This window comes from Ranitomeya variabilis, chromosome 3, assembly GCF_051348905.1.
Source record: "Ranitomeya variabilis isolate aRanVar5 chromosome 3, aRanVar5.hap1, whole genome shotgun sequence".
NCBI lineage: Eukaryota > Metazoa > Chordata > Amphibia > Anura > Dendrobatidae > Ranitomeya > Ranitomeya variabilis.
The window spans coordinates 288,892,453-288,917,720 of NC_135234.1; the positions used below are offsets into that span (position 1 = coordinate 288,892,453).

Here is a 25,268-nt window from a genome sequence, read left to right on the forward strand (position 1 = left end):
AAACTAAGACAGATGCCACACACAGGACTGGCACTAATGCAGATTTGCCAATCTTAATCTTCTACTTGTTTTTTTTATGGGAGAATGAGGAAGACATCAGGCACACTGTTATACAGTAGGTTTTATGTGGCAGAAAAACTAAGACAGATGCCACACACAGGACTGGCACTAATGCAGATTTGCCAATCTTAATCTCCCATTTTTTTTATGGGAGAATGAAGAAAAAATCAGGCACACTGTTATACAGTAGGTTTTCTGTGGCAGAAAAACTAAGACAGATGCCACACACAGGACTGGCACTAATGCAGATTTGCCAATCTTAATCTTCTACTTGTTTTTTTTATGGGAGAATGAGGAAGAAATCAGGCACACTGTTATACAGTAGGTTTTCTGTGGCAGAAAAACTAAGACAGATGCCACACACAGGACTGGCACTAATGCAGATTTGCCAATCTTAATCTCCCATTTTTTTTATGGGAGAATGAAGAAAAAATCAGGCACACTGTTATACAGTAGGTTTTCTGTGGCAGAAAAACTAAGACAGATGCCACACACAGGACTGGCACTAATGCAGATTTGCCAATCTCAATCTCCCAATTTTTATTTTTTTTATGGGAGAATTAGGATAAAAGCAGGCACACTGTTATACAGTAGGTTTTCTGTGGCAGAAAAAGAAAGACAGATGCCACACACAGGACTGGCACTAATGCAGATTTGCCAATCTTAATCTCCCACTTGCTTTTTTTTAAGGTAGAATGAGGAAAAAATCAGGCACACTGTTATACAGTAGGTTTTCTGTGGCAGAAAAAGAAAGACAGATGCCACACACAGGACTGGCACTAATGCAGATTTGCCAATCTTAATCTCCCACTTGCTTTTTTTTATGGGAGAATGAGGAAAAAATCAGGCACACTGTTATACAGTAGGTTTTCTGTGGCATAAAAGGAAAGACAGATGCCACACACAGGACTGGCACTAATGCAGATTTGCCAATCTTAATCTTCTACTTGTTTTTTTTATGGGAGAATGAGGAAGACATCAGGCACACTGTTATACAGTAGGTTTTCTGTGGCAGAAAAACTAAGACAGATGCCACACACAGGACTGGCACTAATGCAGATTTGCCAATCTTAATCTCCCATTTTTTTTATGGGAGAATGAAGAAAAAATCAGGCACACTGTTATACAGTAGGTTTTCTGTGGCAGAAAAACTAAGACAGATGCCACACACAGGACTGGCACTAATGCAGATTTGCCAATCTTAATCTTCTACTTGTTTTTTTTATGGGAGAATGAGGAAGACATCAGGCACACTGTTATACAGTAGGTTTTATGTGGCAGAAAAACTAAGACAGATGCCACACACAGGACTGGCACTAATGCAGATTTGCCAATCTTAATCTCCAACTTGCTTTTTTTTATGGGAGAATGAGGAAAAAATCAGGCACACTGTTATACAGTAGGTTTTCTGTGGCATAAAAGGAAAGACAGATGCCACACACAGGACTGGCACTAATGCAGATTTGCCAATCTTAATCTCCTACTTGTTTTTTTATGGGAGAATGAGGAAGACATCAGGCACACTGTTATACAGTAGGTTTTCTGTGGCAGAAAAACTAAGACAGATGCCACACACAGGACTGGCACTAATGAAGATTTGCCAATCTTAATATCCCAATTTTTTTTTTTAATGGGAGAATGAGGAAAAAATCAGGCACACTGTTATACAGTAGGTTTTCTGTGGCAGAAAACGAAAGACAGATGCCACACACAGGACTGGCACTAATGCAGATTTGCCAATCTTAATCTCCCACTTGCTTTTTTTTATGGGAGAATGAGGAAGAAATCAGGCACACTGTTATACAGTAGGTTTTCTGTGGCAGAAAAACTAAGACAGATGCCACACACAGGACTGGCACTAATGAAGATTTGCCAATCTTAATATCCCAATTTTTTTTTTTTAATGGGAGAATGAGGAAAAAATCAGGCACACTGTTATACAGTAGGTTTTCTGTGGCAGAAAACGAAAGACAGATGCCACACACAGGACTGGCACTAATGCAGATTTGCCAATCTTAATCTTCTACTTGTTTTTTTTATGGGAGAATGAGGAAGACATCAGGCACACTGTTATACAGTAGGTTTTCTGTGGCAGAAAAACTAAGACAGATGCCACACACAGGACTGGCACTAATGCAGATTTGCCAATCTTAATCTCCCATGTTTTTTTATGGGAGAATGAAGAAAAAATCAGGCACACTGTTATACAGTAGGTTTTCTGTGGCAGAAAAACTAAGACAGATGCCACACACAGGACTGGCACTAATGCAGATTTGCCAATCTTAATCTTCTACTTGTTTTTTTTATGGGAGAATGAGGAAGACATCAGGCACACTGTTATACAGTAGGTTTTATGTGGCAGAAAAACTAAGACAGATGCCACACACAGGACTGGCACTAATGCAGATTTGCCAATCTTAATCTCCAACTTGCTTTTTTTTATGGGAGAATGAGGAAAAAATCAGGCACACTGTTATACAGTAGGTTTTCTGTGGCATAAAAGGAAAGACAGATGCCACACACAGGACTGGCACTAATGCAGATTTGCCAATCTTAATCTCCTACTTGTTTTTTTATGGGAGAATGAGGAAGACATCAGGCACACTGTTATACAGTAGGTTTTCTGTGGCAGAAAAACTAAGACAGATGCCACACACAGGACTGGCACTAATGAAGATTTGCCAATCTTAATATCCCAATTTTTTTTTTTTAATGGGAGAATGAGGAAAAAATCAGGCACACTGTTATACAGTAGGTTTTCTGTGGCAGAAAACGAAAGACAGATGCCACACACAGGACTGGCACTAATGCAGATTTGCCAATCTTAATCTCCCACTTGATTTTTTTATGGGAGAATGAGGAAGAAATCAGGCACACTGTTATACAGTAGGTTTTCTGTGGCATAAAAAGAAAGACAAATGCCACACACAGGACTGGCACTAATGCAGATTTGTCAATCTTAATCTCCCACTTGTTTTTTTTATGGGAGAATGAGGAAGAAATCATGCACACTGTTATATAGTAGGTTTTCTGTGGCAGAAAAACTAAGACAGATGCCACACACAGGACTGGCACTAATGCAGATTTGCCAATCTTAATCTCCCACTTGCTTTTTTTTATGGGAGAATGAGGAAGAAATCAGGCACACTGTTATACAGTAGGTTTTCTGTGGCAGAAAAAGAAAGACAGATGCCACACACAGTACTGGCACTAATGCAGATTTGCCAATCTTAATCTCCCACTTGTTTTTTTATGGTAGAATGAGGAAGAAATCAGGCACACTGTTATACAGTAGGTTTTCTGTGGGAGAAAAACTAAGACAGATGTCACACACAGGACTGGCACTAATGCAGATTTGCCAATCTTAATCTCCCAATTTTTTTATGGTAGAATGAGGAAGAAATCAGGCACACTGTTATACAGTAGGTTTTCTGTGGCAGAAAAACTAAGACAGATGCCACACACAGGACTGGCACGAATGCAGATTTGCCAATCTTAATCTCCCACTTGTTTTTTTTTATGGGACAATGAGGAAGAAATCAGGCACACTGTTAGACAGTAGGTTTTCTGTGGCAGAAAAACTAAGACAGATGCCACACACAGGACTGGTACTAATGCAGATTTGCCAATCTTAATCTCCCGATTTTTTTATTTTATGGGAGAATTAGGAAGAAAGCAGGCACACTGTTATACAGTAGGTTTACTGTGGCAGAAAAAGAAAGACAGATGCCACACACAGGACTGGCACTAATTCAGATTTGCCAATCTTAATCTCCCAATTTTTATTTTTTTCAATGGGAGAATGAGGAAAAAATCAGGCACACTGTTATACAGTAGGTTTTCTGTGGCAGAAAAAGAAAGACAGATGCCACACACAGGACTGGCACTAATGCAGATTTGCCAATCTTAATCTCCCACTTGCTTTTTTTTATGGGAGAATGAGGAAGAAATCAGGCACACTGTTATACAGTAGGTTTTCTGTGGCATAAAAAGAAACACAGATGCCACCCACAGGACTGGCACTAATGCAGATTTGCCAATCTTAATCTCCCACTTGTTTTTTCTTATGGGAGAATGAGGAAGAAATCAGGCACACTGTTATACAGTAGGTTTTCTGTGGCATAAAAACTAAGACAGATGCCACACACAGGACTGGCACTAATGCAGATTTGCCAATCTTAATCTCCCACTTGCTTTTTTTTATGGGAGAATGAGGAAAAAATCAGGCACACTGTAATACAGTGGGTTTTCTGTGGCATAAAAGGAAAGACAGATGCCACCCACAGGACTGGCACTAATGCAGATTTGCCAATCTTAATCTCCCACTTGTTTTTTTAATGGGAGAATGAGGAAGAAATCAGGCACACTGTTATACAGTAGGTTTTCTGTGGCAGAAAAACTAAGACAGATGCCACACACAGGACTGGCACTAATGCAGATTTGCCAATCTTAATCTCCCACTTGCTTTTTTTTATGGGAGAATGAGGAAGAAATCAAGCACACTGTTATACAGAAGGTTTTCTGTGGCAGAAAAACTAAGACAGATGCCACACACAGGACTGGCACTAATGCAGATTTGCCAATCTTAATATCCCATTTTTTTTTAAGGTAGAATGAGGAAAAAATCAGGCAAACTGTTATACAGTAGGTTTTCTGTGGCAGAAAAAGAAAGACAGATGCCACACACAGGACTGGCACTAATGCAGATTTGCCAATCTTAATCTCCCATTTTTTTTATGGGAGAATGAGGAAAAAATCAGGCACACTGTTATACAGTAGGTTTTCTGTGGCATAAAAGGAAAGACAGATGCCACACACAGGACTGGCACTAATGCAGATTTGCCAATCTTAATCTCCTACTTGTTTTTTTATGGGAGAATGAGGAAGACATCAGGCACACTGTTATACAGTAGGTTTTCTGTGGCAGAAAAACTAAGACAGATGCCACACACAGCACTGGCACTAATGCTGATTTGCCAATCTTAATCTCCCAATTTTTTTTTTATGGGAGAATGAGGAAGAAATCAGGCACACTGTTATACAGTAGGTTTTCTGTGGCAGAAAAACTAAGACAGATGCCACAAACAGGACTGGCACTAATGCAGATTTGCCAATCTTAATCTCCCATTTTTTTTATGGGAGAATGAAGAAAAAATCAGGCACACTGTTATACAGTAGGTGTTCTGTGGCAGAAAAACTAAAACAGATGCCACACACAGGACTGGCACTAATGCAGATTTGCCAATCTCAATCTCCCAATTTTTATTTTTTTTATGGGAGAATTAGGATGAAAGCAGGCACACTGTTATACAGTAGGTTTTCTGTGGCAGAAAAAGAAAGACAGATGCCACACACAGTACTGGCACTAATGCAGATTTGCCAATCTTAATCTCCCACTTGTTTTTTTATGGTAGAATGAGGAAGAAATCAGGCACACTGTTATACAGTAGGTTTTCTGTGGGAGAAAAACTAAGACAGATGTCACACACAGGACTGGCACTAATGCAGATTTGCCAATCTTAATCTCCCAATTTTTTTATGGTAGAATGAGGAAGAAATCAGGCACACTGTTATACAGTAGGTTTTCTGTGGCAGAAAAACTAAGACAGATGCCACACACAGGACTGGCACGAATGCAGATTTGCCAATCTTAATCTCCCACTTGTTTTTTTTTATGGGACAATGAGGAAGAAATCAGGCACACTGTTAGACAGTAGGTTTTCTGTGGCAGAAAAACTAAGACAGATGCCACACACAGGACTGGTACTAATGCAGATTTGCCAATCTTAATCTCCCGATTTTTTTATTTTATGGGAGAATTAGGAAGAAAGCAGGCACACTGTTATACAGTAGGTTTACTGTGGCAGAAAAAGAAAGACAGATGCTACACACAGGACTGGCACTAATTCAGATTTGCCAATCTTAATCTCCCAATTTTTATTTTTTTTAATGGGAGAATGAGGAAAAAATCAGGCACACTGTTATACAGTAGGTTTTCTGTGGCAGAAAAAGAAAGACAGATGCCACACACAGGACTGGCACTAATGCAGATTTGCCAATCTTAATCTCCCACTTGCTTTTTTTTATGGGAGAATGAGGAAGAAATCAGGCACACTGTTATACATAAACAAAAACACGGAGGAAAAGAGTCCACTTCAACATATTTAGAGAACAATATACAAAAAGTTTATTAAATAATCAATACAAAAACAGAATTAAAAATACAAAACATGGGTGTATTGTTAATACCGCCATATCGCAGAAGACACATAGGAGGAAATGCGGCAATGACCAAGTCAGGGGGGAGTTCACATATACACCTTTTGGGTGGCAGCGTCAGCTCAGAAAATAGAAGGAATGTATGACCAAATACAATTACTACGTTCCACTCATATGGCGCAAATAGCCCAGAGTACAAAAGGTCATATATTCATAAGCACATGTAATTGCTGCTTACCCATTGTAAATCAGGTGTGTCCTCCCCACCTTGCTCGGTCCCCCCGGACGCGCGTTTCGCGTGGCTTTTTCAACAGGGTGTATCCATAGTGTGTCTCATTGTGTTTTTATATCATAGACCCGGAAGTAGAATCGGTGACGCCGGCGCATGCGCAGTAGCGTCCAGAGTGCATCGCTCAATAGGGCCATCACAGTGGGGAGTGTATGAGAGGCGGAGCTCCACCTTCCAAACACAAAAAGTGTGACACTCCCCACTTGTAAGTGATAGGTCCACAAGAAGATGGCTACGATGGACGACACCGGGCATGCGCACCACCAATTCCCAATAAAAAGGCCATGGCTACAGCCATTTTTTTAGTGATAAAGTTAAGATCGCTCAAAAACAGAAACAGAACGCCGCAGCGTCCCGAAATGTACGTAAACCGGAACGCTAGATAGATTAGAGGCGTCCCCAATAAAGTGGAAAAACAGGACGCCAAAAAGATGCAAAAAAATAATAATAACGCATCACATGTGTTTAGAGTGTGTACAGTTACATAAAAACAATGACAAAAAAAGACAGAAAAAGGGAGAAAAAGGAGCGTAGCAATAAAAAGACAGATGACAAAAAGAAATAATAACATACATATAAATATATAAACAAAGCATATTATCATACATGTGAAACATATATGTGAATCCGTGTATACATAATGGAACAGACCCCACAACATACTGGGGAATAAATTGTACTATATATTGGTGGTCGCTTACAGTCCCAAAGTACATATTCAATGTCAAAGGGTCCGCTCACGGTGCTAAAATATAAACCAACCAAGGAGGTTAAAATTGATGTATGATCTATGATCCTGCACGTTTATAAAAAGCGCAGGGATATCAAGTGAAACTTAGTGAATAACTAAAGACCCCCAATTCCTGAACTAAACCAAATAATATAAACATGCTAGCAACTCATACAAACATTCACTAAAGAATGATGTTAGCGTATAGAGACTACATAAAGTGCAGATTCATAAGAAAACATAAACCACGTATAAGAACCTATACGTGGACAACGTATAGACAGAAACTACAGGACACTCCTTCTCTTCAGATTCCGAGACGTTCACCGGGTTTTGCTGCGGCGTCATCACCAGTGCGTAGCCATGGATAACTAATAAAAACTAAAAAGAAAAGAAAAACACACAACAAGACGTAAATATATAAAAATATTAAAAGCGAGTGGTGAAAAAATCACCCAAGAGAGGACAGCCAGGTCAAGGGACATGGAATATTTTCCACATTACATCCTCATTATATTGCTGCATGTCAGGACAGAGCCGAAAAATTATGGAAGTATATTTTTGGAACCAAATAATATATAGAACACGAAGGAGAACCCACGGGACTCTCACAGAAAAGGAGCGAAGCTAAGCTGTTCATTAAGTCCCTTAGGGGCAAGGGTGTCAAGGGTGACAATCCACTTACATTCACACTGTGCGAGTAACTTGGTCAGATTGCCCCCCCTGACACCTCCATGTATCACATCTATCCCTCTCACTTTTAAGCCCCTAGGGTCAGATCCGTGAAACAGTCGAAAGTGCCTGGGTAATGTTTTTAAGACCGATGGGTCTTCTACTTCTTTACCTGCCAAGATATCCCTTACGTGTTCTCGCGTCCGAACCTTAAGTTCCCTAGATGTGAGACCGACATAGATCAGGGAGCAGGGACAGGTCGCATAATAGACCACAAAAGTAGTGTTACATGAGATGTACTCTCTTATCTTAAATTCCCTGCTCCCATCAAAATTCTTGAAGGTCCCACATCTAAGGATGTTCGGACACGCGACGCACGAACCACAAGGAAAACATCCCTGTCTGGGACTCCTCGCACCAAGAAATGTTTTATTTTTTGGGGTGATATAATGGCTGCTTACCAGAGTATCTTTCAGGTTTCTGGCTCTCCTTTGTGTCATCAAAGGAGATTTTGTGAGATATGGGGCCAGGACACTATCGGTCTGCAACACGGACCAATGTTTGCTTAACACCTCACGAATACGGTGCCATTGGCAATTCGCAGTAGAGATAAATCTAATTGCCATCTCATCCTTCGCTCCTGACCTGTTCGACCCCCCTAGTAGGTCCTCTCTCCGTGTATGTCTGGCCCTTCCATACCCTGCCCTAATGCTACGACGACTGTATCCTCTTGCCCTAAACCGTTCGGTGAGGATGGCGGACTGTCTCTCGAAGCGGGCATCCGTAGAACACACCCGCCTATTCCTCAAGAATTGTCCAACTGGGATGGCTTTTATAACCGAGTAGTTGTGTGCCGAGGAGGCATGAAGCAAGGAATTCACAGAGGATTCCTTGCGATACAGATCTGTTTCAATAGAGCCATCCTCGGCAACACACAGCGTAATGTCCAAAAAATTAATTTCCCTAGAATGCCAAGTATACGTGAATTTTAAATTAAAGTTGTTAATATTCAGGGCCTGCATGAATTTGGATAGGCTGGCTTCGCTACCATTCCACACCATCAGAATGTCATCAATGTAGCGAAACCAGCCCACCACTGGGTCCGCGGCGTGTGCGCCATCGCCTTGGAAAATACACCTTTCCCAGTAACCTAAAAATAAATTTGCATACGAAGGCGCACACGCCGCGCCCATTGCAGTGCCCTGCAACTGTAAATAAAATTTATCTTTGAAAACAAAATAATTGTGGGTTAAAATAAACTCAAGCAATTCCAAAATAAGTTCCGAAAAATGGCCATCCCAGTTGGTAGTCTCAAGGAAGAAGCGGGTGGCCCTCAGACCATCTCCATGTCTGATCGAGGTGTATAATGACTCCACATCAATGGTGACTAAAATCATGCCCGCCTCCAGAGACAGCCCGTCCACCCTTCGAAGCACGTCAGTAGTGTCTCTGACATAGGAGGGCAGTGTCTCCACCAGAGGTTTTAAATAAAAATCAATAAATTTACAAATATTCTCGCATAACCCTCCTATGCCAGAGACAATAGGACGCCCAGGTGGATTAACAGCATCTTTGTGCACTTTGGGCAGGGCATAGAAGGTAGCCACCTTAGGGGACCTTGGCATAAGTCCATCAAGGACCTTTTTGGGGACAACACCTGACTCGCTCGCCAACTCCAAGATATACTCCAACTCCCCTGAAAAAACCGAGGTGGGATTTTGGGGTAAACACCGATATGTTTCTTTGTTCTTTAATTGTCGAAATATCTCTTTTTCGTATTTTTCAATTGGCCAGATCACCACATTCCCCCCCTTGTCTGCAGGTTTAATAACTACTGTGTCCAGAGCCTGTAGCTCCCTCAGCGCCTTCCTTTGATCTGGTGTTAGGTTGTCATTGTAGAGTCCCCTTGGAATCTTAATTAGATCCTCAATGACCAATCTGCAAAAAATGTCTATCTGTGGACACAGAGACAAAGGGGGGAAGGTGGATGATCTGGGCAAAATCGAAGAAGGAAATTTACCTACTGAATCTGGTTGTTGTTCCTCAAGTAGGTCTTCCAGGGCCGATAAAGCAACGGCTTCCACGTCACTAGGAAGTTGATTACCAGAATTTTTAGGGGCGTGTAACTTCTTCAGTAGTAATTTACGACAAAATAAATGCGTGTCTTTTACAGCTGTAAAAAAATTAAACTGATTAGATGGAACAAAATTAAGACCAAGTTTAAGGACTTCAGACTGGGTTTTAGAGAGGGAATGGGTAGATAGATTAATCACCTCTAAGTTGTTATTTTTCGCCTTCCGCTCGTACGTAGGAGGGGAGGTAAATTTTCTCTTTTGGGAGGTATATCTTCCTTTTGCAGCTCTATTGGGTTGTATTTTTCTCCCTCTATCACCATGTATGCTTTTAGATTGGTCGGATGTCACACTCAGTTCATCCACTGAAGTAGCGGATGACATTGAGCCCGACCTAACCAGTGATGTTGGGCGAGTTCTCATTCTCCCTGTCCTCCACCTATATACGTGATTATCGCGGTAGTCTGAATTGTCTCTTTGCAGTTTTTTTGTCTTGACCGCACTTATCTCTTGCTCCCATTTGAGGAAATCACTCTCAAGGTCACCATTGAGTTTCCCCAATGCTTCTGGTGTCAAATCTTCTTTTATAAATAGTTGAATATCGTCAATTTCCTTCTCCAATTCCGCTAGTTTGGTCTCATCAAGTTTAATAAGCAAACCGATGAAGCCTCTAGAACATATATTAGCAGTATTCTCCCATTCGGTTTTAAATACCTCGTCTTCAATTGGATAAGAGGGGAAAATTTGGACACGTAAGCCCCTCGGAATCAGGTTGCGAGCCAGGTATTGCCCCAAAGTGGCCCTATTCCACCACAGCTTTGTCCTTTTATGCAGCAATAACCTCAGCCTGGCAATCCTCTCTCTAGAATCACCACCACTCGCGACAGTAGAGCCGACATTATCCTCCTTAAAGGCCTCCTGCAGCCGAGACAACCATGTCTGGTCCCGACTACGAAAATCCATTGACTTCTGACTAACTGCTGTGGGAAACACAGAAAAGCAATATTTAATATTACAGTCATGAAGCACCAATATACTCAGTATGTGTGAGTGGTAAGTACCAACTCTCTCTAGGCACTCCTCAGGTGCCCTTCTGGGACTACTCCAAATCAATACATAAACAAAAACACGGAGGAAAAGAGTCCACTTCAACATATTTAGAGAACAATATACAAAAAGTTTATTAAATAATCAATACAAAAACAGAATTAAAAATACAAAACATGGGTGTATTGTTAATACCGCCATATCGCAGAAGACACATAGGAGGAAATGCGGCAATGACCAAGTCAGGGGGGAGTTCACATATACACCTTTTGGGTGGCAGCGTCAGCTCAGAAAATAGAAGGAATGTATGACCAAATACAATTACTACGTTCCACTCATATGGCGCAAATAGCCCAGAGTACAAAAGGTCATATATTCATAAGCACATGTAATTGCTGCTTACCCATTGTAAATCAGGTGTGTCCTCCCCACCTTGCTCGGTCCCCCCGGACGCGCGTTTCGCGTGGCTTTTTCAACAGGGTGTATCCATAGTGTGTCTCATTGTGTTTTTATATCATAGACCCGGAAGTAGAATCGGTGACGCCGGCGCATGCGCAGTAGCGTCCAGAGTGCATCGCTCAATAGGGCCATCACAGTGGGGAGTGTATGAGAGGCGGAGCTCCACCTTCCAAACACAAAAAGTGTGACACTCCCCACTTGTAAGTGATAGGTCCACAAGAAGATGGCTACGATGGACGACACCGGGCATGCGCACCACCAATTCCCAATAAAAAGGCCATGGCTACAGCCATTTTTTTAGTGATAAAGTTAAGATCGCTCAAAAACAGAAACAGAACGCCGCAGCGTCCCGAAATGTACGTAAACCGGAACGCTAGATAGATTAGAGGCGTCCCCAATAAAGTGGAAAAACAGGACGCCAAAAAGATGCAAAAAAATAATAATAACGCATCACATGTGTTTAGAGTGTGTACAGTTACATAAAAACAATGACAAAAAAAGACAGAAAAAGGGAGAAAAAGGAGCGTAGCAATAAAAAGACAGATGACAAAAAGAAATAATAACATACATATAAATATATAAACAAAGCATATTATCATACATGTGAAACATATATGTGAATCCGTGTATACATAATGGAACAGACCCCACAACATACTGGGGAATAAATTGTACTATATATTGGTGGTCGCTTACAGTCCCAAAGTACATATTCAATGTCAAAGGGTCCGCTCACGGTGCTAAAATATAAACCAACCAAGGAGGTTAAAATTGATGTATGATCTATGATCCTGCACGTTTATAAAAAGCGCAGGGATATCAAGTGAAACTTAGTGAATAACTAAAGACCCCCAATTCCTGAACTAAACCAAATAATATAAACATGCTAGCAACTCATACAAACATTCACTAAAGAATGATGTTAGCGTATAGAGACTACATAAAGTGCAGATTCATAAGAAAACATAAACCACGTATAAGAACCTATACGTGGACAACGTATAGACAGAAACTACAGGACACTCCTTCTCTTCAGATTCCGAGACGTTCACCGGGTTTTGCTGCGGCGTCATCACCAGTGCGTAGCCATGGATAACTAATAAAAACTAAAAAGAAAAGAAAAACACACAACAAGACGTAAATATATAAAAATATTAAAAGCGAGTGGTGAAAAAATCACCCAAGAGAGGACAGCCAGGTCAAGGGACATGGAATATTTTCCACATTACATCCTCATTATATTGCTGCATGTCAGGACAGAGCCGAAAAATTATGGAAGTATATTTTTGGAACCAAATAATATATAGAACACGAAGGAGAACCCACGGGACTCTCACAGAAAAGGAGCGAAGCTAAGCTGTTCATTAAGTCCCTTAGGGGCAAGGGTGTCAAGGGTGACAATCCACTTACATTCACACTGTGCGAGTAACTTGGTCAGATTGCCCCCCCTGACACCTCCATGTATCACATCTATCCCTCTCACTTTTAAGCCCCTAGGGTCAGATCCGTGAAACAGTCGAAAGTGCCTGGGTAATGTTTTTAAGACCGATGGGTCTTCTACTTCTTTACCTGCCAAGATATCCCTTACGTGTTCTCGCGTCCGAACCTTAAGTTCCCTAGATGTGAGACCGACATAGATCAGGGAGCAGGGACAGGTCGCATAATAGACCACAAAAGTAGTGTTACATGAGATGTACTCTCTTATCTTAAATTCCCTGCTCCCATCAAAATTCTTGAAGGTCCCACATCTAAGGATGTTCGGACACGCGACGCACGAACCACAAGGAAAACATCCCTGTCTGGGACTCCTCGCACCAAGAAATGTTTTATTTTTTGGGGTGATATAATGGCTGCTTACCAGAGTATCTTTCAGGTTTCTGGCTCTCCTTTGTGTCATCAAAGGAGATTTTGTGAGATATGGGGCCAGGACACTATCGGTCTGCAACACGGACCAATGTTTGCTTAACACCTCACGAATACGGTGCCATTGGCAATTCGCAGTAGAGATAAATCTAATTGCCATCTCATCCTTCGCTCCTGACCTGTTCGACCCCCCTAGTAGGTCCTCTCTCCGTGTATGTCTGGCCCTTCCATACCCTGCCCTAATGCTACGACGACTGTATCCTCTTGCCCTAAACCGTTCGGTGAGGATGGCGGACTGTCTCTCGAAGCGGGCATCCGTAGAACACACCCGCCTATTCCTCAAGAATTGTCCAACTGGGATGGCTTTTATAACCGAGTAGTTGTGTGCCGAGGAGGCATGAAGCAAGGAATTCACAGAGGATTCCTTGCGATACAGATCTGTTTCAATAGAGCCATCCTCGGCAACACACAGCGTAATGTCCAAAAAATTAATTTCCCTAGAATGCCAAGTATACGTGAATTTTAAATTAAAGTTGTTAATATTCAGGGCCTGCATGAATTTGGATAGGCTGGCTTCGCTACCATTCCACACCATCAGAATGTCATCAATGTAGCGAAACCAGCCCACCACTGGGTCCGCGGCGTGTGCGCCATCGCCTTGGAAAATACACCTTTCCCAGTAACCTAAAAATAAATTTGCATACGAAGGCGCACACGCCGCGCCCATTGCAGTGCCCTGCAACTGTAAATAAAATTTATCTTTGAAAACAAAATAATTGTGGGTTAAAATAAACTCAAGCAATTCCAAAATAAGTTCCGAAAAATGGCCATCCCAGTTGGTAGTCTCAAGGAAGAAGCGGGTGGCCCTCAGACCATCTCCATGTCTGATCGAGGTGTATAATGACTCCACATCAATGGTGACTAAAATCATGCCCGCCTCCAGAGACAGCCCGTCCACCCTTCGAAGCACGTCAGTAGTGTCTCTGACATAGGAGGGCAGTGTCTCCACCAGAGGTTTTAAATAAAAATCAATAAATTTACAAATATTCTCGCATAACCCTCCTATGCCAGAGACAATAGGACGCCCAGGTGGATTAACAGCATCTTTGTGCACTTTGGGCAGGGCATAGAAGGTAGCCACCTTAGGGGACCTTGGCATAAGTCCATCAAGGACCTTTTTGGGGACAACACCTGACTCGCTCGCCAACTCCAAGATATACTCCAACTCCCCTGAAAAAACCGAGGTGGGATTTTGGGGTAAACACCGATATGTTTCTTTGTTCTTTAATTGTCGAAATATCTCTTTTTCGTATTTTTCAATTGGCCAGATCACCACATTCCCCCCCTTTGTCTGCAGGTTTAATAACTACTGTGTCCAGAGCCTGTAGCTCCCTCAGCGCCTTCCTTTGATCTGGTGTTAGGTTGTCATTGTAGAGTCCCCTTGGAATCTTAATTAGATCCTCAATGACCAATCTGCAAAAAATGTCTATCTGTGGACACAGAGACAAAGGGGGGAAGGTGGATGATCTGGGCAAAATCGAAGAAGGAAATTTACCTACTGAATCTGGTTGTTGTTCCTCAAGTAGGTCTTCCAGGGCCGATAAAGCAACGGCTTCCACGTCACTAGGAAGTTGATTACCAGAATTTTTAGGGGCGTGTAACTTCTTCAGTAGTAATTTACGACAAAATAAATGCGTGTCTTTTACAGCTGTAAAAAAATTAAACTGATTAGATGGAACAAAATTAAGACCAAGTTTAAGGACTTCAGACTGGGTTTTAGAGAGGGAATGGGTAGATAGATTAATCACCTCTAAGTTGTTATTTTTCGCCTTCCGCTCGTACGTAGGAGGGGAGGTAAATTTTCTCTTTTGGGAGGTATATCTTCCTTTTGCAGCTCTATTGGGTTGTATTTTTCTCCCTCTATCACCATGTATGCTTTTAGATTGGTCGGATGTCACACTCAGTTCATCCACTGAAGTAGCGGATGACATTGAGCCCGACCTAACCAGTGATGTTGGGCGAGTTCTCATTCTCCCTGTCCTCCACCTATATACGTGATTATCGCGGTAGTCTGAATTGTCTCTTTGCAGTTTTTTTGTCTTGACCGCACTTATCTCTTGCTCCCATTTGAGGAAATCACTCTCAAGGTCACCATTGAGTTTCCCCAATGCTTCTGGTGTCAAATCTTCTTTTATAAATAGTTGAATATCGTCAATTTCCTTCTCCAATTCCGCTAGTTTGGTCTCATCAAGTTTAATAAGCAAACCGATGAAGCCTCTAGAACATATATTAGCAGTATTCTCCCATTCGGTTTTAAATACCTCGTCTTCAATTGGATAAGAGGGGAAAATTTGGACACGTAAGCCCCTCGGAATCAGGTTGCGAGCCAGGTATTGCCCCAAAGTGGCCCTATTCCACCACAGCTTTGTCCTTTTATGCAGCAATAACCTCAGCCTGGCAATCCTCTCTCTAGAATCACCACCACTCGCGACAGTAGAGCCGACATTATCCTCCTTAAAGGCCTCCTGCAGCCGAGACAACCATGTCTGGTCCCGACTACGAAAATCCATTGACTTCTGACTAACTGCTGTGGGAAACACAGAAAAGCAATATTTAATATTACAGTCATGAAGCACCAATATACTCAGTATGTGTGAGTGGTAAGTACCAACTCTCTCTAGGCACTCCTCAGGTGCCCTTCTGGGACTACTCCAAATCAATACATAAACAAAAACACGGAGGAAAAGAGTCCACTTCAACATATTTAGAGAACAATATACAAAAAGTTTATTAAATAATCAATACAAAAACAGAATTAAAAATACAAAACATGGGTGTATTGTTAATACCGCCATATCGCAGAAGACACATAGGAGGAAATGCGGCAATGACCAAGTCAGGGGGGAGTTCACATATACACCTTTTGGGTGGCAGCGTCAGCTCAGAAAATAGAAGGAATGTATGACCAAATACAATTACTACGTTCCACTCATATGGCGCAAATAGCCCAGAGTACAAAAGGTCATATATTCATAAGCACATGTAATTGCTGCTTACCCATTGTAAATCAGGTGTGTCCTCCCCACCTTGCTCGGTCCCCCCGGACGCGCGTTTCGCGTGGCTTTTTCAACAGGGTGTATCCATAGTGTGTCTCATTGTGTTTTTATATCATAGACCCGGAAGTAGAATCGGTGACGCCGGCGCATGCGCAGTAGCGTCCAGAGTGCATCGCTCAATAGGGCCATCACAGTGGGGAGTGTATGAGAGGCGGAGCTCCACCTTCCAAACACAAAAAGTGTGACACTCCCCACTTGTAAGTGATAGGTCCACAAGAAGATGGCTACGATGGACGACACCGGGCATGCGCACCACCAATTCCCAATAAAAAGGCCATGGCTACAGCCATTTTTTTAGTGATAAAGTTAAGATCGCTCAAAAACAGAAACAGAACGCCGCAGCGTCCCGAAATGTACGTAAACCGGAACGCTAGATAGATTAGAGGCGTCCCCAATAAAGTGGAAAAACAGGACGCCAAAAAGATGCAAAAAAATAATAATAACGCATCACATGTGTTTAGAGTGTGTACAGTTACATAAAAACAATGACAAAAAAAGACAGAAAAAGGGAGAAAAAGGAGCGTAGCAATAAAAAGACAGATGACAAAAAGAAATAATAACATACATATAAATATATAAACAAAGCATATTATCATACATGTGAAACATATATGTGAATCCGTGTATACATAATGGAACAGACCCCACAACATACTGGGGAATAAATTGTACTATATATTGGTGGTCGCTTACAGTCCCAAAGTACATATTCAATGTCAAAGGGTCCGCTCACGGTGCTAAAATATAAACCAACCAAGGAGGTTAAAATTGATGTATGATCTATGATCCTGCACGTTTATAAAAAGCGCAGGGATATCAAGTGAAACTTAGTGAATAACTAAAGACCCCCAATTCCTGAACTAAACCAAATAATATAAACATGCTAGCAACTCATACAAACATTCACTAAAGAATGATGTTAGCGTATAGAGACTACATAAAGTGCAGATTCATAAGAAAACATAAACCACGTATAAGAACCTATACGTGGACAACGTATAGACAGAAACTACAGGACACTCCTTCTCTTCAGATTCCGAGACGTTCACCGGGTTTTGCTGCGGCGTCATCACCAGTGCGTAGCCATGGATAACTAATAAAAACTAAAAAGAAAAGAAAAACACACAACAAGACGTAAATATATAAAAATATTAAAAGCGAGTGGTGAAAAAATCACCCAAGAGAGGACAGCCAGGTCAAGGGACATGGAATATTTTCCACATTACATCCTCATTATATTGCTGCATGTCAGGACAGAGCCGAAAAATTATGGAAGTATATTTTTGGAACCAAATAATATATAGAACACGAAGGAGAACCCACGGGACTCTCACAGAAAAGGAGCGAAGCTAAGCTGTTCATTAAGTCCCTTAGGGGCAAGGGTGTCAAGGGTGACAATCCACTTACATTCACACTGTGCGAGTAACTTGGTCAGATTGCCCCCCCTGACACCTCCATGTATCACATCTATCCCTCTCACTTTTAAGCCCCTAGGGTCAGATCCGTGAAACAGTCGAAAGTGCCTGGGTAATGTTTTTAAGACCGATGGGTCTTCTACTTCTTTACCTGCCAAGATATCCCTTACGTGTTCTCGCGTCCGAACCTTAAGTTCCCTAGATGTGAGACCGACATAGATCAGGGAGCAGGGACAGGTCGCATAATAGACCACAAAAGTAGTGTTACATGAGATGTACTCTCTTATCTTAAATTCCCTGCTCCCATCAAAATTCTTGAAGGTCCCACATCTAAGGATGTTCGGACACGCGACGCACGAACCACAAGGAAAACATCCCTGTCTGGGACTCCTCGCACCAAGAAATGTTTTATTTTTTGGGGTGATATAATGGCTGCTTACCAGAGTATCTTTCAGGTTTCTGGCTCTCCTTTGTGTCATCAAAGGAGATTTTGTGAGATATGGGGCCAGGACACTATCGGTCTGCAACACGGACCAATGTTTGCTTAACACCTCACGAATACGGTGCCATTGGCAATTCGCAGTAGAGATAAATCTAATTGCCATCTCATCCTTCGCTCCTGACCTGTTCGACCCCCCTAGTAGGTCCTCTCTCCGTGTATGTCTGGCCCTTCCATACCCTGCCCTAATGCTACGACGACTGTATCCTCTTGCCCTAAACCGTTCGGTGAGGATGGCGGACTGTCTCTCGAAGCGGGCATCCGTAGAACACACCCGCCTATTCCTCAAGAATTGTCCAACTGGGATGGCTTTTATAACCGAGTAGTTGTGTGCCGAGGAGGCATGAAGCAAGGAATTCACAGAGGATTCCTTGCGATACAGATCTGTTTCAATAGAGCCATCCTCGGCAACACACAGCGTAATGTCCAAAAAATTAATTTCCCTAGAATGCCAAGTATACGTGAATTTTAAATTAAAGTTGTTAATATTCAGGGCCTGCATGAATTTGGATAGGCTGGCTTCGCTACCATTCCACACCATCAGAATGTCATCAATGTAGCGAAACCAGCCCACCACTGGGTCCGCGGCGTGTGCGCCATCGCCTTGGAAAATACACCTTTCCCAGTAACCTAAAAATAAATTTGCATACGAAGGCGCACACGCCGCGCCCATTGCAGTGCCCTGCAACTGTAAATAAAATTTATCTTTGAAAACAAAATAATTGTGGGTTAAAATAAACTCAAGCAATTCCAAAATAAGTTCCGAAAAATGGCCATCCCAGTTGGTAGTCTCAAGGAAGAAGCGGGTGGCCCTCAGACCATCTCCATGTCTGATCGAGGTGTATAATGACTCCACATCAATGGTGACTAAAATCATGCCCGCCTCCAGAGACAGCCCGTCCACCCTTACAAGTGGGGAGTGTCACACTTTTTGTGTTTGGAAGGTGGAGCTCCGCCTCTCATACACTCCCCACTGTGATGGCCCTATTGAGCGATGCACTCTGGACGCTACTGCGCATGCGCCGGCGTCACCGATTCTACTTCCGGGTCTATGATATAAAAACACAATGAGACACACTATGGATACACCCTGTTGAAAAAGCCACGCGAAACGCGCGTCCGGGGGGACCGAGCAAGGTGGGGAGGACACACCTGATTTACAATGGGTAAGCAGCAATTACATGTGCTTATGAATATATGACCTTTTGTACTCTGGGCTATTTGCGCCATATGAGTGGAACGTAGTAATTGTATTTGGTCATACATTCCTTCTATTTTCTGAGCTGACGCTGCCACCCAAAAGGTGTATATGTGAACTCCCCCCTGACTTGGTCATTGCCGCATTTCCTCCTATGTGTCTTCTGCGATATGGCGGTATTAACAATACACCCATGTTTTGTATTTTTAATTCTGTTTTTGTATTGATTATTTAATAAACTTTTTGTATATTGTTCTCTAAATATGTTGAAGTGGACTCTTTTCCTCCGTGTTTTTGTTTATGTATTGATTTGGAGTAGTCCCAGAAGGGCACCTGAGGAGTGCCTAGAGAGAGTTGGTACTTACCACTCACACATACTGAGTATATTGGTGCTTCATGACTGTAATATTAAATATTGCTTTTCTGTGTTTCCCACAGCAGTTAGTCAGAAGTCAATGGATTTTCGTAGTCGGGACCAGACATGGTTGTCTCGGCTGCAGGAGGCCTTTAAGGAGGATAATGTCGGCTCTACTGTCGCGAGTGGTGGTGATTCTAGAGAGAGGATTGCCAGGCTGAGGTTATTGCTGCATAAAAGGACAAAGCTGTGGTGGAATAGGGCCACTTTGGGGCAATACCTGGCTCGCAACCTGATTCCGAGGGGCTTACGTGTCCAAATTTTCCCCTCTTATCCAATTGAAGACGAGGTATTTAAAACCGAATGGGAGAATACTGCTAATATATGTTCTAGAGGCTTCATCGGTTTGCTTATTAAACTTGATGAGACCAAACTAGCGGAATTGGAGAAGGAAATTGACGATATTCAACTATTTATAAAAGAAGATTTGACACCAGAAGCATTGGGGAAACTCAATGGTGACCTTGAGAGTGATTTCCTCAAATGGGAGCAAGAGATAAGTGCGGTCAAGACAAAAAAACTGCAAAGAGACAATTCAGACTACCGCGATAATCACGTATATAGGTGGAGGACAGGGAGAATGAGAACTCGCCCAACATCACTGGTTAGGTCGGGCTCAATGTCATCCGCTACTTCAGTGGATGAACTGAGTGTGACATCCGACCAATCTAAAAGCATACATGGTGATAGAGGGAGAAAAATACAACCCAATAGAGCTGCAAAAGGAAGATATACCTCCCAAAAGAGAAAATTTACCTCCCCTCCTACGTACGAGCGGAAGGCGAAAAATAACAACTTAGAGGTGATTAATCTATCTACCCATTCCCTCTCTAAAACCCAGTCTGAAGTCCTTAAACTTGGTCTTAATTTTGTTCCATCTAATCAGTTTAATTTTTTTACAGCTGTAAAAGACACGCATTTATTTTGTCGTAAATTACTACTGAAGAAGTTACACGCCCCTAAAAATTCTGGTAATCAACTTCCTAGTGACGTGGAAGCCGTTGCTTTATCGGCCCTGGAAGACCTACTTGAGGAACAACAACCAGATTCAGTAGGTAAATTTCCTTCTTCGATTTTGCCCAGATCATCCACCTTCCCCCCTTTGTCTCTGTGTCCACAGATAGACATTTTTTGCAGATTGGTCATTGAGGATCTAATTAAGATTCCAAGGGGACTCTACAATGACAACCTAACACCAGATCAAAGGAAGGCGCTGAGGGAGCTACAGGCTCTGGACACAGTAGTTATTAAACCTGCAGACAAGGGGGGGAATGTGGTGATCTGGCCAATTGAAAAATACGAAAAAGAGATATTTCGACAATTAAAGAACAAAGAAACATATCGGTGTTTACCCCAAAATCCCACCTCGGTTTTTTCAGGGGAGTTGGAGTATATCTTGGAGTTGGCGAGCGAGTCAGGTGTTGTCCCCAAAAAGGTCCTTGATGGACTTATGCCAAGGTCCCCTAAGGTGGCTACCTTCTATGCCCTGCCCAAAGTGCACAAAGATGCTGTTAATCCACCTGGGCGTCCTATTGTCTCTGGCATAGGAGGGTTATGCGAGAATATTTGTAAATTTATTGATTTTTATTTAAAACCTCTGGTGGAGACACTGCCCTCCTATGTCAGAGACACTACTGACGTGCTTCGAAGGGTGGACGGGCTGTCTCTGGAGGCGGGCATGATTTTAGTCACCATTGATGTGGAGTCATTATACACCTCGATCAGACATGGAGATGGTCTGAGGGCCACCCGCTTCTTCCTTGAGACTACCAACTGGGATGGCCATTTTTCGGAACTTATTTTGGAATTGCTTGAGTTTATTTTAACCCACAATTATTTTGTTTTCAAAGATAAATTTTATTTACAGTTGCAGGGCACTGCAATGGGCGCGGCGTGTGCGCCTTCGTATGCAAATTTATTTTTAGGTTACTGGGAAAGGTGTATTTTCCAAGGCGATGGCGCACACGCCGCGGACCCAGTGGTGGGCTGGTTTCGCTACATTGATGACATTCTGATGGTGTGGAATGGTAGCGAAGCCAGCCTATCCAAATTCATGCAGGCCCTGAATATTAACAACTTTAATTTAAAATTCACGTATACTTGGCATTCTAGGGAAATTAATTTTTTGGACATTACGCTGTGTGTTGCCGAGGATGGCTCTATTGAAACAGATCTGTATCGCAAGGAATCCTCTGTGAATTCCTTGCTTCATGCCTCCTCGGCACACAACTACTCGGTTATAAAAGCCATCCCAGTTGGACAATTCTTGAGGAATAGGCGGGTGTGTTCTACGGATGCCCGCTTCGAGAGACAGTCCGCCATCCTCACCGAACGGTTTAGGGCAAGAGGATACAGTCGTCGTAGCATTAGGGCAGGGTATGGAAGGGCCAGACATACACGGAGAGAGGACCTACTAGGGGGGTCGAACAGGTCAGGAGCGAAGGATGAGATGGCAATTAGATTTATCTCTACTGCGAATTGCCAATGGCACCGTATTCGTGAGGTGTTAAGCAAACATTGGTCCGTGTTGCAGACCGATAGTGTCCTGGCCCCATATCTCACAAAATCTCCTTTGATGACACAAAGGAGAGCCAGAAACCTGAAAGATACTCTGGTAAGCAGCCATTATATCACCCCAAAAAATAAAACATTTCTTGGTGCGAGGAGTCCCAGACAGGGATGTTTTCCTTGTGGTTCGTGCGTCGCGTGTCCGAACATCCTTAGATGTGGGACCTTCAAGAATTTTGATGGGAGCAGGGAATTTAAGATAAGAGAGTACATCTCATGTAACACTACTTTTGTGGTCTATTATGCGACCTGTCCCTGCTCCCTGATCTATGTCGGTCTCACATCTAGGGAACTTAAGGTTCGGACGCGAGAACACGTAAGGGATATCTTGGCAGGTAAAGAAGTAGAAGACCCATCGGTCTTAAAAACATTACCCAGGCACTTTCGACTGTTTCACGGATCTGACCCTAGGGGCTTAAAAGTGAGAGGGATAGATGTGATACATGGAGGTGTCAGGGGGGGCAATCTGACCAAGTTACTCGCACAGTGTGAATGTAAGTGGATTGTCACCCTTGACACCCTTGCCCCTAAGGGACTTAATGAACAGCTTAGCTTCGCTCCTTTTCTGTGAGAGTCCCGTGGGTTCTCCTTCGTGTTCTATATATTATTTGGTTCCAAAAATATACTTCCATAATTTTTCGGCTCTGTCCTGACATGCAGCAATATAATGAGGATGTAATGTGGAAAATATTCCATGTCCCTTGACCTGGCTGTCCTCTCTTGGGTGATTTTTTCACCACTCGCTTTTAATATTTTTATATATTTACGTCTTGTTGTGTGTTTTTCTTTTCTTTTTAGTTTTTATTAGTTATCCATGGCTACGCACTGGTGATGACGCCGCAGCAAAACCCGGTGAACGTCTCGGAATCTGAAGAGAAGGAGTGTCCTGTAGTTTCTGTCTATACGTTGTCCACGTATAGGTTCTTATACGTGGTTTATGTTTTCTTATGAATCTGCACTTTATGTAGTCTCTATACGCTAACATCATTCTTTAGTGAATGTTTGTATGAGTTGCTAGCATGTTTATATTATTTGGTTTAGTTCAGGAATTGGGGGTCTTTAGTTATTCACTAAGTTTCACTTGATATCCCTGCGCTTTTTATAAACGTGCAGGATCATAGATCATACATCAATTTTAACCTCCTTGGTTGGTTTATATTTTAGCACCGTGAGCGGACCCTTTGACATTGAATATGTACTTTGGGACTGTAAGCGACCACCAATATATAGTACAATTTATTCCCCAGTATGTTGTGGGGTCTGTTCCATTATGTATACACGGATTCACATATATGTTTCACATGTATGATAATATGCTTTGTTTATATATTTATATGTATGTTATTATTTCTTTTTGTCATCTGTCTTTTTATTGCTACGCTCCTTTTTCTCCCTTTTTCTGTCTTTTTTTGTCATTGTTTTTATGTAACTGTACACACTCTAAACACATGTGATGCGTTATTATTATTTTTTTGCATCTTTTTGGCGTCCTGTTTTTCCACTTTATTGGGGACGCCTCTAATCTATCTAGCGTTCCGGTTTACGTACATTTCGGGACGCTGCGGCGTTCTGTTTCTGTTTTTGAGCGATCTTAACTTTATCACTAAAAAAATGGCTGTAGCCATGGCCTTTTTATTGGGAATTGGTGGTGCGCATGCCCGGTGTCGTCCATCGTAGCCATCTTCTTGTGGACCTATCACTTACAAGTGGGGAGTGTCACACTTTTTGTGTTTGGAAGGTGGAGCTCCGCCTCTCATACACTCCCCACTGTGATGGCCCTATTGAGCGATGCACTCTGGACGCTACTGCGCATGCGCCGGCGTCACCGATTCTACTTCCGGGTCTATGATATAAAAACACAATGAGACACACTATGGATACACCCTGTTGAAAAAGCCACGCGAAACGCGCGTCCGGGGGGACCGAGCAAGGTGGGGAGGACACACCTGATTTACAATGGGTAAGCAGCAATTACATGTGCTTATGAATATATGACCTTTTGTACTCTGGGCTATTTGCGCCATATGAGTGGAACGTAGTAATTGTATTTGGTCATACATTCCTTCTATTTTCTGAGCTGACGCTGCCACCCAAAAGGTGTATATGTGAACTCCCCCCTGACTTGGTCATTGCCGCATTTCCTCCTATGTGTCTTCTGCGATATGGCGGTATTAACAATACACCCATGTTTTGTATTTTTAATTCTGTTTTTGTATTGATTATTTAATAAACTTTTTGTATATTGTTCTCTAAATATGTTGAAGTGGACTCTTTTCCTCCGTGTTTTTGTTTATGTATTGATTTGGAGTAGTCCCAGAAGGGCACCTGAGGAGTGCCTAGAGAGAGTTGGTACTTACCACTCACACATACTGAGTATATTGGTGCTTCATGACTGTAATATTAAACACTGTTATACAGTAGGTTTTCTGTGGCATAAAAAGAAACACAGATGCCACCCACAGGACTGGCACTAATGCAGATTTGCCAATCTTAATCTCCCACTTGTTTTTTCTTATGGGAGAATGAGGAAGAAATCAGGCACACTGTTATACAGTAGGTTTTCTGTGGCATAAAAACTAAGACAGATGCCACACACAGGACTGGCACTAATGCAGATTTGCCAATCTTAATCTCCCACTTTTTTTT

At 42.3% G+C, this 25,268-nt stretch overlaps 2 protein-coding genes across 6 annotated transcripts; one reads left to right on the forward strand and one right to left on the reverse strand.

Annotated features, from left to right (window-relative positions):
* Positions 1-6,206: 6,206 nt before the first annotated feature.
* Positions 6,207-15,078, reverse strand: LOC143815859 (uncharacterized). Of its 4 annotated transcripts, none has more exons than XM_077295545.1 (3): positions 14,967-15,078; positions 9,995-12,654; positions 6,207-7,679 (listed from the first exon to the last, which is right to left on the reverse strand). In XM_077295545.1, the coding sequence occupies exons 2-3, from the start codon at positions 11,195-11,197 to the stop codon at positions 7,527-7,529; spliced, it is 1,356 nt and encodes a 451-aa protein (XP_077151660.1). In that variant the 5' UTR covers positions 11,198-12,654; positions 14,967-15,078; the 3' UTR covers positions 6,207-7,526. The 4 variants fall into 4 exon arrangements, with proteins under 4 accessions (XP_077151660.1, XP_077151661.1, XP_077151658.1 ...); XM_077295546.1 differs by having other exon boundaries at positions 9,991-12,654; XM_077295543.1 differs by having other exon boundaries at positions 6,207-12,654.
* A 4,292-nt stretch (positions 15,079-19,370) lies between these two features.
* On the forward strand, positions 19,371-24,941 carry LOC143815860 (uncharacterized). Of its 2 annotated transcripts, none has more exons than XM_077295548.1 (2): positions 19,371-21,109; positions 23,421-24,941. In XM_077295548.1, the coding sequence occupies exons 1-2, from the start codon at positions 19,903-19,905 to the stop codon at positions 23,492-23,494; spliced, it is 1,281 nt and encodes a 426-aa protein (XP_077151663.1). In that variant the 5' UTR covers positions 19,371-19,902; the 3' UTR covers positions 23,495-24,941. The 2 variants fall into 2 exon arrangements, with proteins under 2 accessions (XP_077151663.1, XP_077151662.1); XM_077295547.1 differs by having other exon boundaries at positions 19,371-21,105.
* The last annotated feature ends 327 nt before the right edge of the window (positions 24,942-25,268 follow it).

Coding starts and splice junctions, on each gene's coding strand:
- LOC143815859 (XM_077295543.1), bottom strand. CDS start 11,197: ATGTTGAAGTGGACTCTTTTCCTCCGTGTTTTTGTTTATGTATTGATT.
- LOC143815860 (XM_077295547.1), top strand. CDS start 19,903: ATGTTGAAGTGGACTCTTTTCCTCCGTGTTTTTGTTTATGTATTGATT. Junction 21,106..23,420: donor AGGAACAACAACCAGATTCA/GTAGGTAAATTT, acceptor TTTTCTTTTTAG/TTTTTATTAGTTATCCATGG.